Source organism: Perca flavescens, chromosome 2 (assembly GCF_004354835.1).
Source record: "Perca flavescens isolate YP-PL-M2 chromosome 2, PFLA_1.0, whole genome shotgun sequence".
NCBI lineage: Eukaryota > Metazoa > Chordata > Actinopteri > Perciformes > Percidae > Perca > Perca flavescens.
This window is the reverse complement of record NC_041332.1, coordinates 32,690,261-32,705,868: the sequence shown is the minus strand read 5'-3', so window position 1 is coordinate 32,705,868 and position 15,608 is coordinate 32,690,261. Positions and strand designations below refer to the sequence as shown.

Genomic DNA, 15,608 nt, shown 5'->3' with positions numbered 1-15,608 from the left:
GACGAGGTAAAGTATTTATTCTGTTTATAATATATTTATACATTGCCACCACCACTTTTACTGTATGTACTACGTTATGGTCATACGATTGAAAGCACCTCACGTAACCCCTGAGTGTGTTTCCTAGATGGGAATCAGTTGTGATTGATCTATTAGCATAACTTCAATCAGCTGTTTCTTAATAATGTATAAAATGCAGGGGATACATTTGTGTTACAATTTACAATATGAACAGCTGTTCACTTCTACTTTAGCATATAAGTTATGTTTAGAACATGATGTTATCTATTCTCACATACAGTGAGAAAGCATTTGTAAGTTTGGCAGTAAAATCCATTGTTTTGGTCTTGGTTGAGCTTGTGTGTAAAATAAGTTAAATATAAGTTGATTTATTTTAAATTTTTGTACTGTTATTTATGAACTGAATGCATTTTGTGTCAAAGCAGCAATACATGTGTTAATTGTATAGCCTACACAGACGGATGTAGTAACTGTTAAAAGTATTGAAAAAATTGACATAGCAATCGGAAAAAACTGTAGTGTTTCTTACTTTTGTATGCTGTATGATATACTTTGATTATTTTAGTTTTGGATTTTTGGCAGATACAATTTGGGGAAATCCGACTACGGAGAGAGGCCTGGGCCAGGATCGAGAGGACTCCAAGGGACTCTTTATTTGTGAAAGAGTTGGCGGTGACTTTTTGGGGCACCAAAATACTGGGGGAAAGGAGCCTCATGGGAAAAGAGTTCCCGACAACCAAAACCACCAGACAGCCTTTGGCCCCAGAAAAATTCCACACATTGAAAGGTATGGCATTTTTAACAACAGTAGCCACATACTCCTTGTGGGATACCAAAGCATTTTGTCATTTGATATTGAGTGTTAAAAGTGCACAATGTTACAGCCTATAACAAGGCTGGTTTTCATCAAATTCCTTATATAGAGAACTCATGTGGACTGATATATTTTATACCATATTTGACACTTGTTTTTCTCTACAATTCTTTGTTTTCAGTCTGCTTCAAGGAGTGGCTTGTAAAAAAAAAACCTGGAGGAGGCAGAATTAAATGCAAGATGGGGAAAGGCTGTCTCAATCAGGAGAGACTTCATTTAAGAGTGAAAATAGTTGAATAACATGATGCATAATAGGTAATTTGACTCCATTGCAATCTTAAATTAACAAGGGTTATAGAGGCCATGGATATATTATTTATTATTTATTTGGGGAAGGTTTACTGTGAGGAAGCCTCTCTTTTGCAGGAACGCCCTGATCACATTCACACAGTTACACATTCATACGTGGAAATCGCCCAGTACAACCACAGTCTGATCTGCTTGCCACTGACAGACGTTTTTGGGTTAGGGCGTTGCTTAACGGCAGCTCAGTGGTGGTTATGAGGGAGAGACAAACGCTGTTCTTTCACTTTCCCCACCCATGCTATGTTTACACATGGCCCGCTATTTTCATAAACTGACTTTTCAACCTCTCCGTTTTCAAAAATAACACTGTGCACAGCTGTCAGTTTTCAGAAAAGCGGTCGTTTACACGAACCCGTGTATTTATGCCGTCAATGCCGTCGAGAGCATGCCAAAACTGTAGGTGGCAGTGTAACGAGAAGCTCAAGCCCACGTTAGCCAATCAGAATCCCGAAAATAGCAACAACAGCAACGAATCACTTCCTCTCTCTTCTCTTCCTCACTCCGCTGCCTAAACCTCCGTTTGTCTCAGTTTACGTGCAAATGTGCAAGCGAAGTGTTTCAAAATCTCCACTCTGGCCGGAGTTTTTAGAAAGAATCGTTTTCAGAGGAGAATTCTCAGTTTGCGTGTAAACGAAGGGCACAAACGAAGGGAAATGTCTCCATTTTTCAAAATAACCATGTATGTGTAAACAGGGTACCAGATTTCATTCTGTCGGTCTGGGGACTGAACCAGCTACCTCCCAGTCACAAGCTCAATTCTCTAACCATTAGGACACAACTGTCCCGTAAGGACGTTGCACAAGGAGGGTTGCTGTGGACAAATGGTTTGAACATGCATGCTGTGAGATATTTTATTAGATTCAGAATTCAGATTATATATGATAATCAGTCATGTGAGAATCTGATTAAATAGATCATTTAGTAATGTGCTCTCCTGGTGATTGTTTCCTTTCATGCGGACATCATGGAGTAGTGACAGTTGGTCTGGTGCTCCTGTAATGAAATAGAGACATATTTAGTACAGATTCTTCAAACACAAACTAAGAACACAACAGTTTGCTTTAGATGCATAAGAACAAATGAGCAACGGTAAACTATCGCTAACCTAAATTGCAATGATGTGTAATACTGTTGACCCTGAAGGTTAACTCACATTGGCTTCCATGAATCCAGGCATGTCCTGTATGATCACCACCTTGTCGCTCTCCTGCTGTCTTCTCCTCCTCCTCATCCTCCAGGCGTTCCCTGCGATCACCATGGAAACCACCAACATGACTGCTGCCACTGACCCTGCCACAGCTGTGACCAGCATGGAGTTATCAGCAGCTTCCTGCCGAGCCCCTTGGTCTACAGCCTTCATCATCAGACTGGCGTCAGCATGGACAGCCGAGCGGGGAAGAGGCTGAGATAGCAGCAGAGCAGATATATCTGAGGACAAGTAGAAGCACAGCCGTGACCTTTCAGAGACAGGTTGATCTTAGATATACAGTACAGTACAGTACAGCTGTCATGTCTGAATGGCTCCATACCTTCCAGACTGAAAACAAAGAAGGCATCTTCTCCTTTGATGAAGTTTCTGCTCTTCAGTCTGCTGTGAGTGATGAAGGCACTTGTTCCACTGCCTGGGCCTCGATAGTAATAGCTGCCATCAGACACAGTCACTTTACTGCCCACCTTCCTGGGATTGTCCCAGTAGTACTCAGTGCCTGGTAGAAACAAGTGAACTGTCATTCTCTGTCTGACGAACAAAGCAACAATTCATTGTAAAAAGCAGTGGTTCCCAACCTTTCTGGTCTCAGGTACCCCTACAGCCCTGTCAGATGAACTCACTTACCTCTTCATCAATTCACACTGTATGTTCTAAATATAACACTGTTCATTATATACAAGTGGATACTGTTAATTATTTCCTACAATTGAACTATCAATATTGAAGGTTACTCTAAGCCGTAATTTTTAGCTATTTAAAATTTTAGATTTTTTTAACTGTTTCTCTATTACTTTAGCTATCATTTGAACTGTTTCGTTACTTTCAACTAGTTATTTCTACCATTTATTCATTACTTTTAGCTAAACTGCGCTTGCTTGCTTACTTTTCACTCTTAGGCCAGTTACACACTGGCTGTGTGGCGTGAGCGTGGCGTTTCTGTTGCGTGTCAGCTGCGTGGATTTTTCTATGTCTCAACACACCAGAAACGTGTCTGACGCGGTGCTGCTGCTGCTAGCCTTGTCTGGACACATGTATGTTTCCCATTGATAAAATGAAATACCATGTTAAACATAAATATACACTGATTTGATTACAGCAAAGACAACGTCAGCAGTATTGATGGCAAAATAGGCTACAGAATATCTCGTTCTGTATTGACAGGTGCAATATTAGAAAATCTATTTTTTTATATTACATTTATATCTGCATTTATATCAAAACCTAGAGACTTTCAAACATCAAAATTTCATTTATTAATATGTATTTGTGTCTAAATGACATATAAACATCTTTTTGTATTCTATTTTGCCTGGAAACGCTTCCAACACGCTTGCGTGTCACGTGAAAAATAGGCATTGGTTCTAGTTCTAGCAGGCACGTGTTTTCGGAGATCTAACCTGTTAACACGGGAGCCGAAATATAAACGGACACGCCACGCAGCTGACACACTCACACCACGCTCACGCCACGCAGTCAGTGTGTAACCGGCCTTACATAACTGCAACATGTAGTGTTCAGGCCTTTTGTTGACTTCATGTTAATTTGTGGATATATTCTTCCATTTTTTTTTTAAATTAGTTGAGCTACTCTACAATCTTTCCACATAGCCCCTAGTAACTGCAGAAGTACCTCCTGGGGTACATGTACCCCTGGTTGGGAATCACTGGTATAAAAGGACAAAATGAGTGGCTAGTGAGGCTTGCTACACTACAAGTTATCCCCCCATCTCTTACCATCAGAGGACTTCTTGTCAGGGTCAGTGGTGACCATTCGGTGCATGTTCATTTGCTGTCTGATGTCAGACTGCTGATCTATCAGGGCCATAGTTGCCTGCTGCCACGGACACGGCCACTTGAGCTTGTGGTCGTTGGGACCTGAAGTCAGGTGGAGGTAGGCGGCCATTTGCCCTGGACTGTCCCTTGTTCCGTTCAGGTACACACCGACCTACAGATCACAGAGTAGTATGAAATACTATGCAAGGATGTGATGGTAATGTAAATTAATTGACCATTCTAAATGCCTCCCCAGATAAGCAATTGTCCAATCATAGCTTAGCAACCATAACTATACACAACAGGTGTGTAAAAACTTTGGATTTCTTCAAGATTGAGAGAATCACACACTTAAAAGACATTTACCTGGAAGGAGTAACCTGCTGGTGACAGAAAGCGAGGGCTGTAGAGTTTACCTCCTGCTGGTGTGGTGGCCAGCAGGCGGGTGATGTTGCGGATGTGCCAGATATGCTGAGGGCACTTTGTGGATGACAGGTTAATGTCATCCAGAGAGAAACCTCCCTTTGATGGACTACGTCCTCTCACGCCCTCAAAAACCACACGGCCCTTTTGGGTCATATTCAGATTGATGTTATGCAGTTCCCAGGAGCCCATGACACCTCCTGTAAAGAGAACAGGTAGAATAGAGAATCTCTTTCCGACCAAGTACTTACAGGAACGTAGTTATAGTGGCAGCCCACTTCAAAACCGGTTTTGCCATTTGCATTCGAATTATAGCATTGTCACTTGACTTTAGCGCCACATACAACAACAAACCAGAATGGAGGAGGCCATCGCAATGTTCCTGTTATGACAGAGTTTCTTGTGGATCCTTCCAGGTCCCTCTGCACCTCCTCGGTGGCGTACATGGCCAGCAGTGCCTGCACCTCCACATAAGTCCACTTTTCAGAGTTCAGCCTTCCGTCCATTCTTGTAGTAATTCACGTAGTCAATTAATTCAAGTAGTCAATGTTTTGCTAACACAGACTGCATGGCTTTTATAGATGGCGCGCTGCAAGTGTCGGTTTGACAGTGTGCGTGACTTATAAGTAGGACCAATCAACGTAGACCTACGTCACTATGCGGAAAAGGGAAAAGACCCTGCCCTGAAGTAGGACCTGAAAGAGTTACTAATAATCCCCAAATTGGTCCAGTCGGAATACGAGAAAAAAAGGGTTCTAGGAACGTTATGTTCTAGGAACTGCAAAAATCCCTCGGGTCAGAAAGGGACTAGTAATCACTATTAATCACTCATTTATTATATGGATAAGACTGAAGGTGAAATATTTGAGTTTTTAATTTGATTTCATCCATCCATCCATCCATCTTCTTCAGCTTATCCGGTGTCTGGTCGCGGGGGGAGCAGCTCCAGCAGGGGACCCCAAACTTCCCTTTCCCGAGCCACATTAACCAGCTCTGACTGGGGGATCCCAAGGCGTTCCCAGGCCAGGTTGGAGATATAATCCCTCCACCTAGTCCTGGGTCTTCCCCGAGGCCTCCTCCGAGCTGGACGAGCCTGGAACACCTCCCTAGGGAGGCGCCCAGGGGGCATCCTTACCAGATGCCCGAACCACCTCAACTGGCTCCTTTTGACGTGAAGGAGCAGTGGCTCTACTCCGAGCTCCTCATGGATGACTGAGCTTCTCACCCTATCTCTAAGGGAGACGCCAGCCACCCTCCTGAGGAAACCCATTTTGGCCGCTTGTACCCTGGATCTCGTTCTTTCGGTCATGACCCAGCCTTCATGACCATAGGTGAGGGTAGGAACTAAAACTGACCGGTAGATCGAGAGCTTTGCCTTCTGGCTCAGCTCTCTTTTCGTCACAACGGTGCGATAGATTGAATGTACTCCGACCAATCTCCCGCTCCATTGTCCCCTCACTCGCGAACAAAACCCCAAGGTACTTGAACTCCTCCACTTGGGGTAAGGACTCATTCCCTACCTGGAGAAGGCATTCCATCGGTTTCCTGCTGAGAACCATGGCCTCAGATTTAGAGGTGCTGATCCTCATCCCAGCCGCTTCACACTCGGCTGCGAACCGATCCAGTGAGTGCTGAAGGTCACTGGCCGATGATGCCATCAGGACCACGTCATCTGCAAAGAGCAGCGATGAGATCCCCAGCCCACCAAACTGTAACCCCTCCCCACCCCGACTACGCCTTGATATCCTGTCCATAAATGTTACAAACAGGATTGGTGACAAAGCGCGGCCCTGGCGGAGGCCAACCCTCACCTGAAACGAGTCTGACTTACTGCCGAGAACCCGGACACAGCTCTCACTTTGGTTGTACAGAGATTGGATGGCCCTGAGAAGAGACCCCCTCACCCCATACTCCCGCAGCACCTCCCACAGTATCTCACGGGGGACCCGGTCACACGCCTTCTCCAAATCCACAAAGCACATGTAGACCAGTTGGGCATACTCCCAGGCTCCCTCCAGGATCCTTGCGAGAGTAAAGAGCTGGTCCATTGTTCCACAACCAGGACGGAATCCGCATTGTTCCTCTTCAACCTGAGGTTCGACTATCGGCCAAACCCTCCTTTCCACCACCTTGGAGTAGACTTTACCAGGGAGGCTGAGAAGTGTGATACCCCTGTAATTGGCACACACCTTCTGGTCCCCCTTTTTAAAAAGGGGAACCACCACCCCAGTCTGCCACTCCTTTGGCACTGTCCCAGACTTCCACGCAATGTTGAAGAGACGTGTAAACCAGGACAGCCCCTCCACACCCAGAGCCTTGAGCATTTCTGGACGGATCTCATCAATCCCCGGGGCTTTGCCACTGTGGAGTTGTTTGACTACATCAGTGACTTCCACCCAGGAAATCGACGACAATCCCCCGTCATCCTCCAGCTCTGCCTCTAACATAGAGGACGTATTAGTCAGATTCAGGAGTTCCTCAAAGTGCTCCTTCCACCGCCCTTTTACCTCCTCAGTTGAGGTCAACAAAATTTGATTTCAGCTTATTTCAAATTATTCTGGTTACATAATATATGTTTTTTGTTTGTTAAAAAATTTGAGAATGCTGGTGAACATCGGTGCAGTCATAGAGTTGCTTGGAGTGGCCAAAGTCACAAACTTCCAAATCATGCATTCAGTGGGCTTTAACTATAACTATACAGGTGTGTCACACAATGTGTAATATTTCATTTGTTACCTGAAATACTCTTGAAGAGCTTCAGTTTACCGCTGGGGTTGGCCTCATCATACTCCCGCACCCAGATATTGAGAACATCATCATCTGCCCCGGTGTTATAGAGGAAGAACTGCAGACACTGGGCTCCAGGTTTCGGGTAAAGCAAACGACTCTCCAGGAATGCACGGTCACCAGGTTCTGCAGAGGCTGTGCTGAAGTGCATGAAGTATCCTTTTCCTGAGGGCAGGAGGAGACAACAGGGGCTAATGTTGGGCCTCAGGAGTTTGTCACATTACATTTTATGGTACCATATTCAAGAACATACTTCATCATTGTCAATTCAGTATGCTTACTATGCTTATTACATACCTGCAAACTCAGAAGGGCTAAAAAAGGTGTATATATATATTTACATTTTATATTTATATTTAAAAAGGAGCACCTTGTTTAATTTTTTTCTGTTCTGTATGTTAAAAAATATAAAACAATTAAAAGTTAATATATAAAAAAAGGAGCCCAAAACGACAGTTGGTGACTGTCAGGTTTACATGGACTTTTCTGTTGGTTTTCATGGACTTTCAAGGTTTTCATGGACTTTCAGTTTGTGTTTCACCTGCACTGCATTACGCCAGATCATCAGTTCACCACCTGCATCTCATCAGTTCACCACCTGCATCTCATCAGTGACCACCTTCATAAGCAGCACAGACACACTCACTCTTTGTCGAGTCTTACGTTTGTTCATGACACTCTGACTTGCTCTTGCATTCCTAGTTTATTTCAAGTACTTACTTACCTATTGTTTAGCATCCTGTTGTCTGCTGCTGCTCTGAGCATTACCTCGTCTCCTGCCGGTATCCTGCCTGTTCATACTACTCTCTGTTGGATCATTGTGAATAAAGCTCACTGCACTTACTCCAATCTGACTCCTGCTCCTTCCGTGCGTGACAGTGACATTAAAGAACGGCTTGTTTATTGCTTAGGCCACAGGGTCACAATGAAATGATTTATTAAAAATGTAATAATTTATAACAACTTATTTCACCAGTAAATTCCTGTTAAATGACAAAAACAACCACTGAATGGGAAAAGGGTATTTTACAACAACTTTGAATGAAAGTTGTTTTTCAGAGAACGGCAGCTACAGACTGTTGTTAGAATCCTCTCCAGTGAAATACAGACACACTTTTACACCGTTTAGCTGTCAGCATTTTAACCGTGTTTACTCCAGCTGCTAGCTAACAGTAGGCTAACGTTACCTGTTGCAAGGTGTAGTGTTAACTAGCATCCCGTGCGGCGATGTTTCAGTTGCCTCTAACGTCCGTTTTCGGAGCATCAGAGAGAAGCGGAGGCATTTAAGTGGCGCCTAAATAAAGCACCGAAATCCGCGTTGCTATTTGGTCCGGTAGATAACGGTCGTTAAGGCAGATATGTTATTATACCTACATTTCACTGGAGTTGTATTTTATATGATTACATGTGACTGGTTGGTTGGTTGGTTGGTTGATTAAAGTCTCCTTCCGTGGTACTGCCTGGACTTAGAACTAATTGGCCAAATTTCAGCAGAGACATCCATTACACTGTAGTTTACTGCATGTTTGTTAAAGGCTAATAAATAATTTTCACATGTTAATTGATGACATTGACAATGTACAGTAATTCCCAGATTATGTTTCAGCTTTTCATAACAAATAATGAAAGAAAATGCTCTAAATTCTATCTAATAAATTACTAATAAATTGGCATCTTCAAATAATCAGTGTGTTTTTAATGACAGCCTGTACTTTGTACAGGTTATGTTATAAATCACTTCAGGCACCTTTGTTTTTATCTTCAGACACTACACACCCACCCACCCACCCACACACACACACACACACACACACACACACACACACACACACACACACACACACACACACACACACACACACACACACACACACTGATACACTAAACACTAAGGCCAGCTATCTATGTATGAGGCTAGATGAGGTGATACAGTGATTAGCTTTTTTAAATAACTAACTGGACAACAACATAGGTATGTGTATACTATAAGATTATACTGTAGCCTGTATAGTTTATCTGCAGTTTCCAAAAATTCAAATGTTCAAACCCAAGATGCAATTTCTTGTGGCTGCCTTATTTCCTTAGAATTGGGAGTTCTAGATATTTTGATGCTCTTGGAGCTTTTTCCAGCAGATTTTAAAAGGAAAGTTGGTAACAGGTATTTGTTTGGATTGACAGCCACCTTTGCATTGTCCCATGTTGGAGAAGTCAGTCCAAGGCCCTCCCCTCGCAGATCTACGTTGTTCCCACTCAGCGTTGCCAGGACCCTGAATCATCCCACAGATGTTCTCCTCCTCAAAGTCACAGCTATCCACAAAGCTAGAAGACTTGGCTGTGGAGAGGGAACAGTCACAATTTCATTCAGTTACAATTTCAACAGTCACAATTTTACTTCGGTAAATCCTTACAGAGTTCGACACCAAACCGCGGCCCTTTTTATAGTAGTAGATGCCAAACTGTTAGTTGTATGAATCATTTCTAATTAGAGCACCAGTCTCAATAACTATTTGATGGAAACTTCTTATGTCAGTGTTTTTTAATCAGGATACCTTTGGTCAAATGTGTTATCACAAATCCTGCTTTCTTTTGCCCTCCATGAAAGGAGTGATAAATGTGTCGATATGCCACAGTCCTCTATCTGTCAGCCTGATAAGCATGGGCTGATAATGCAGATAGAGCCCAAATGTGCCACCACACAAATATGGTTACATCATCTTGCAACAGAAGTTCACGAGGACCAAGAAAAAAAAAATCAGAAAAGAGCTGGCTGGTACAGAAGAGGATTAGAACTAGGGCTGCACAATATATTGTTTTTTTTATCGACATTGCAATATCAACTGGCTCAATATACACATATCGCACAAGACACTCAGTGATGAAAGAAAAAAGCAGAAGAAAACTGCACTTTAAAATGTATCTCATTCTTCTTTTTTAGTGGTTCCAATTTATATTCAATTCAATGTTCAATTTGTTTCATATAAGAATGTTGGAAATGATTTCCTTTCATTTGTTTTAAATTCAACAAGTCATTTGTTGTATTTTAGAAGAACACTGTAAACAACAGAAAGGCATACGTAAGAAACACTTTCTGTTTATTTATTGCAAGTAATATCTTTATCGCAATATCGCATAACACATATTTCCTTATATCGTGCAGCCCTAATTAGAACCAATGTGAAAAATTGTTTTGAGTTCTGAGTTTAAAGTCTGAATTCTGAGAGGAATTATTATCAGTATTAAGACTTTAATCTCACAATTCTGATTTAAAACTCAGAACTCAAATACATTTTTCACATGTGGCCCTAATCCTCTTCTGTAAATAGGTTATTATGGGACAAAAATCATTCTTATTTTATAAGGTGATTTAGTTAATTGATTGTTGCAACACTCAAAGTGCAGGTTTTAGGTCTCATTTACTGGACAAAATGACAGGTTGAGAATGAGATGACTCACTGCAGTTGTAGAGACGGTTGAGCTTGGTCAGATCACTAGCACTGAACCCCATCCTCTGACCAATCACATCCATGAAGTAGGGGATCTTGGTGACAATGGTGGGCTCAGAGCCAATGTTAAAGGATGTCTTTGTGTAGTGCATCACAGAGCCGTAGTCATAGGCAACACCTAAAGCACTGGACACTTTGTCATCGTATTTTTTGAAGTTGTGCTCTTTACCTGAGGAAGGCATTAAAACAATAAGGAGAAAAACACAGGAGATTATACTTTTTGTACAGTTTGTCATTTATTGTATGAAGTTACTACATACACTAATTTAACAAGACCAGGTAGAAACCTAGTGTATAGCTTGACCTCATGGTCAATGTGCTTAATTGCGGCCATATTGTTACAGGGATAGTCAGTGGCGTCTATCACGTGAATTCTCGGATATCAAATGTTCATCAGTAGTGGTCAAGGTATTTGCTTTTAAAGTGTACTATTACTCATCCTAAGTGTCATTGTGTAATTAATGTTACTTTGTTAAACAGACCAGACCTACGTAGGTTGCAACCCATTAAAATTATGAACATGTTCATGGACAAACTAAAACCTACAGTGTAGGCTTTACTTAAAAGTAAAGGTACATGGCGCCTGGGTAGCTCACCTAGTAGAGTGCGCGCCCATATACAGAGGCTCAGTCCTCGACGCAGTGGCTGCAGGTTCAATTACGACCTGTGGCCCTTTGGTGCATGTCGTTCCCCCTCTCTCTCCCCTTCATATCTAAGCTGTCCTGTCACAAATAAAGGCCTAAAATGCCCCCCCCCCTCACCCCCACAAAAAAAAAGTAAATGTACAGTGTAGATCCTACACAATCGGTGTTGTAACTGTTGCCACAATTCATTTTGAAAGAGCAATGGGCAACTCCAACCCGACCAAAGTCATTACTCACCAATGGTGTAACTTTATCACTCAGCGACAGAGGGACAGAGCGTTCATAGACACCCCCCCCCAAGCTTGGCGATTCAGCCCAAAAAAAAAAAGTGTTGAGATGTAATTCAAGGTGTTATTACCAGGTTCAATGCGATCCCACATGATGTTGACATAATCATCGCGGTCAGCTCTGGACTGCTCATGCCAGAAGCCCAGAGCGTGCAGGAACTCGTGCTCAACGGTTCCAAGACGGTCACAGTTTTTACCAATGGACAGCCGCTGCTTCCCCACACGCTGGTTGCCTACAGAGGAGGAGCATCTATGGAGAGGGAAAGCAAGCACTCTTGACTAAATGGTCTTTCAAGCCACGGAGAGAAGGCCATCATTTAGAGTATGCCAAATACACCTATAAATAGCCTTAGCTAGCTGGCGTTAGCTCAGAATCAGCCTCAGTAACACTATTCATTAGGTTTTAGTAAACGTCTATGAGCAGTAATACTAATATGTTTTACCACTTGGGGACAGCAGATTGTATAGAGCTGGTAACAAACAGTGTCTATTTATGCATCTAGCAGACAAAGAACAACATTAGCATCATTTGGAGTCATGTTTGTGGTCAACCGACAACTCCAAATATTGACTCTCCTTTTACTTGCTGGTGGTTAACTTTATCAGTCTCCTGCTTTGTGCTCGGCAGGTAGTGTATTGTCAGTTTATCAGAGGTTTTTCCACTGAAAACGGCTAAAGTTATGTGCCGTAAAACCAGGTGCTAAAAGATGCTAAAAGGTTCTATAGAGCTGAGGGGAACTGCAGAGTCTGCTGATAATTCTCTGTGGGTTTGCTACTACAAGACATTTCACCCATTGCATATATAAAAGTATTTATTAGTGCACCTTCAAACATTTGTTGAGGATGCAGTGATTGCATTAATGTGTGTTGTGGCTTCATGTACTAGGACACATGTAACGAGCAGGCATGTAATAAGCACTGACAGTTTGGTTCAAGAATTCAGCGATATTAAGTGAACACGGTGCTCACCCGCTTCCTTTGTACACAGAGATGTAGTTCTTCTCTCCTTTCCATGGTGTAAAGTCAATGCAGGTCTTCAGTCTGTACTGGTCAAATGCTTTCAGGATCACTCCCTTTGCATTCATCTCTACAGTACATGTTACATGGTGTACGACAAAGAAACATGAGAAAGCATCCTAATTTAGTACATATCCATAATAACATAAGTACTAGGAATGTGAGTTTCTTACCCAGACTGTCCTCAAGGTAGTAGGGAATGGTTGTTGGCCAACGATACTTGTCTCCTATAATGGAGTTTCTGCTGAATGTCTGATGGAAATGCGGTGAACAACAGGTATAAAATTAGGGATGAATCAAGAAGTAACAGACTCACTGAGGTGAGTGCTTGTGGTCTTATAATATATATGGCTTACTTCCTCCTGATCGATGTCTCCCTCCAGCAGGTCCAGCCCAGCCTCTGCAAAGGAAAATTGTATTGGTTGATGAAAATCCTCAGATGCATCGAGACATTATACAATAAAGCAAAAAAATTGTGTGTCGACAAACCTTCATTGATGTTAAAGATGTCCCAGTCATGGCCTTCATCCACATCAGTTTCTGTAGATGTACAGCAGAATCAAAAATATTCTGCTCAGAAATGGGATTGCAGGATGATATTATTGACGTAATTATTATTGTGCTGTGTACTGGTGCTATTAGCATTGAGCCCTGCCCCACAGACCTGAGACATGTTTACTTTAAAATGTCACATATTTTAAAGCTTATTTATTTCTATATTTAAATTTTGCCATCTGACTCTTTAAGATTTGCAATGGACTTCCATGTTGTTCTGAGTGAATTATGCTAAAATTGATGTATGATTCATACATGAGGGTAATTCATCACTAATTCACTAACAAAGATACCAGCAAGCATGCTGTTCTTCCCATCGCCATCGAAGCATGGCAGCACAATATCATAAACAGTGCCCTGCTTTAGTTAGACCGTATTTCCTCGTACTGTGATGTTTGTTTGTGATACCTGTGTGGAGGTTTATTTTGGTCATTACTGATTATTATAGATTAGATTCTGCTGACAAAAAGCAAGTAGGCCTACATGCTTTCAGCTTGTTTCTTTGCAACAACAGTCGCAGTCAGTCCTCTTGTTCAGAAAAAATAAGCTTCCCTGAAAGCCACGGTATAGTTCGCACACTGATAATATGTGACTCACCTGTATCACCTGTCAGCTTAGCTGCTGCCTAGTAAATACATTAGAAAATACATTAATCAAAAGAGAAATTTGATTATAAAGAATGATCTGATATTCTGGGTGGCAACTCCACATTAAAGCAATGTCACTGTTTTGCACATATGTTATGTTTCACAAAATGACTTACCAGTCCTAGGCCAAAGAACAGAATGATCCACCTGAGTGCCATGGCTCCAGCTGCAGACACACACTCACTGTGTTGGTTCAACCTGCCTCAGTCCTGCGGCGTGCTTTCTTTTTGTACAGAACAAGAAACACTGCAGTGCACGCAACATTCACATGATGTACTCGTTTTTATGACTCAGGTTAGACACCTGTCAAATTAATTATTAATTTAATAGTCATGATTAGGTTATCTAAGTACTGTAGCCACATAGCCTACACATACACTGGTGCAGACGGTTTGCAAAAGTTCGAACACACACACACACTAGAGTCCGGATCGGGCCGAATTTTCCTGTCCGAACCCGCCCGAGCCTGACAGCTATTAAGAAATTTGTGTCCGAGCCCGACACAGTTAAAATCTCATTTTTTTTTCTCATACTAATGACACATGTAGGCTATGTTTTTGTATGGAAAGCTTTTATTGAGCAACTATAAGAAGGCATTCGGAAATGTCAACAGATGAGGCATCAGTGCACATGGGGCAACAAGCACACGTTAATAAGCTGTTAAAATGTTCAATGTGTTAACCTTTCCTGCTTGCTTCTTTTGTGGTCAGAAAATCAGGGGAGACTTCCAGGGCCAACGTTATAACATGAACATCGTCAGGGTTAATATCCTGTTTCTGGTGAGCAAATGAGTGAACTTGGCTTTCAGTCTGGGGTTTATATCGGACACCACACACACTGTGTAGCCTAGCTACAATAAAACTTCACATTGACCCGTTTAAAAAATTTTTATCAGAAAATATGGGACGTAGAAATAAGCGCTGAAAATGTGTAGAAGAAAAATTTAACAATTTAAAATGTTGGAAAACGCAAAAACAAACGTCAAAAGGCGTCAAAAACGCCGTTTTTTTCAAGGTTGACAGGAAGACAACCTGTTAAACTTATTGCACCAACTCTGCTCCGTTTGCATACAACATAGCTGCTTCCTCTTTCTCTCTTCTGCCCACTTTCCACACACACACACACACACACACAAAATCCCTTTGACACCCCTTTACTATGAAAATCTCATATTTTGAAACTGCTGCTGAAAACGGGCGTATCTCAACAAAGCTAGTTGCTTACATAAGCATCCCAAGACCTGTACCTTTGTCACGCCCATGGATGTATTAAGAGAACGGTCACGCCCCAACATTTACATAGGCTACACAACTGACCTGAGATCAGGTATTCTTCTGAATCTAGGTCATGCAGATCTCTGCTATTCCATTACAAAATTCACTTCTGAAACTTTTTTATGCGAGAAATCAACTATGTAAAGCTCAAATATGGGCCGTTTTACGAAAATGGATGGCTAATTGCAAATTTTGTCCGACTGTGTGTGGGAGTTCAGCGGCCGGTGCTGCCTGGGTTGCTACATCGCCACTGCTGTGAGCTCGATTGAGCTCCGTCACGGCACGACC

The 15,608-nt window shown here is 42.2% G+C and overlaps 1 protein-coding gene across 1 annotated transcript; it reads right to left on the bottom strand.

Annotated features, from left to right (window-relative positions):
* Window positions 1-2,103: 2,103 nt before the first annotated feature.
* Window positions 2,104-14,266, bottom strand: LOC114573835 (meprin A subunit beta). The gene is made up of 15 exons (XM_028606101.1): window positions 14,163-14,266; window positions 13,997-14,024; window positions 13,334-13,384; window positions 13,201-13,244; window positions 13,018-13,096; window positions 12,797-12,914; window positions 11,899-12,077; window positions 10,847-11,065; window positions 9,576-9,725; window positions 7,343-7,558; window positions 4,550-4,806; window positions 4,145-4,355; window positions 2,731-2,907; window positions 2,355-2,629; window positions 2,104-2,194 (listed from the first exon to the last, which is right to left on the bottom strand). The coding sequence occupies exons 1-15, from the start codon at window positions 14,202-14,204 to the stop codon at window positions 2,153-2,155; spliced, it is 2,088 nt and encodes a 695-aa protein (XP_028461902.1). The 5' UTR covers window positions 14,205-14,266; the 3' UTR covers window positions 2,104-2,152.
* Window positions 14,267-15,608: the final 1,342 nt, after the last annotated feature.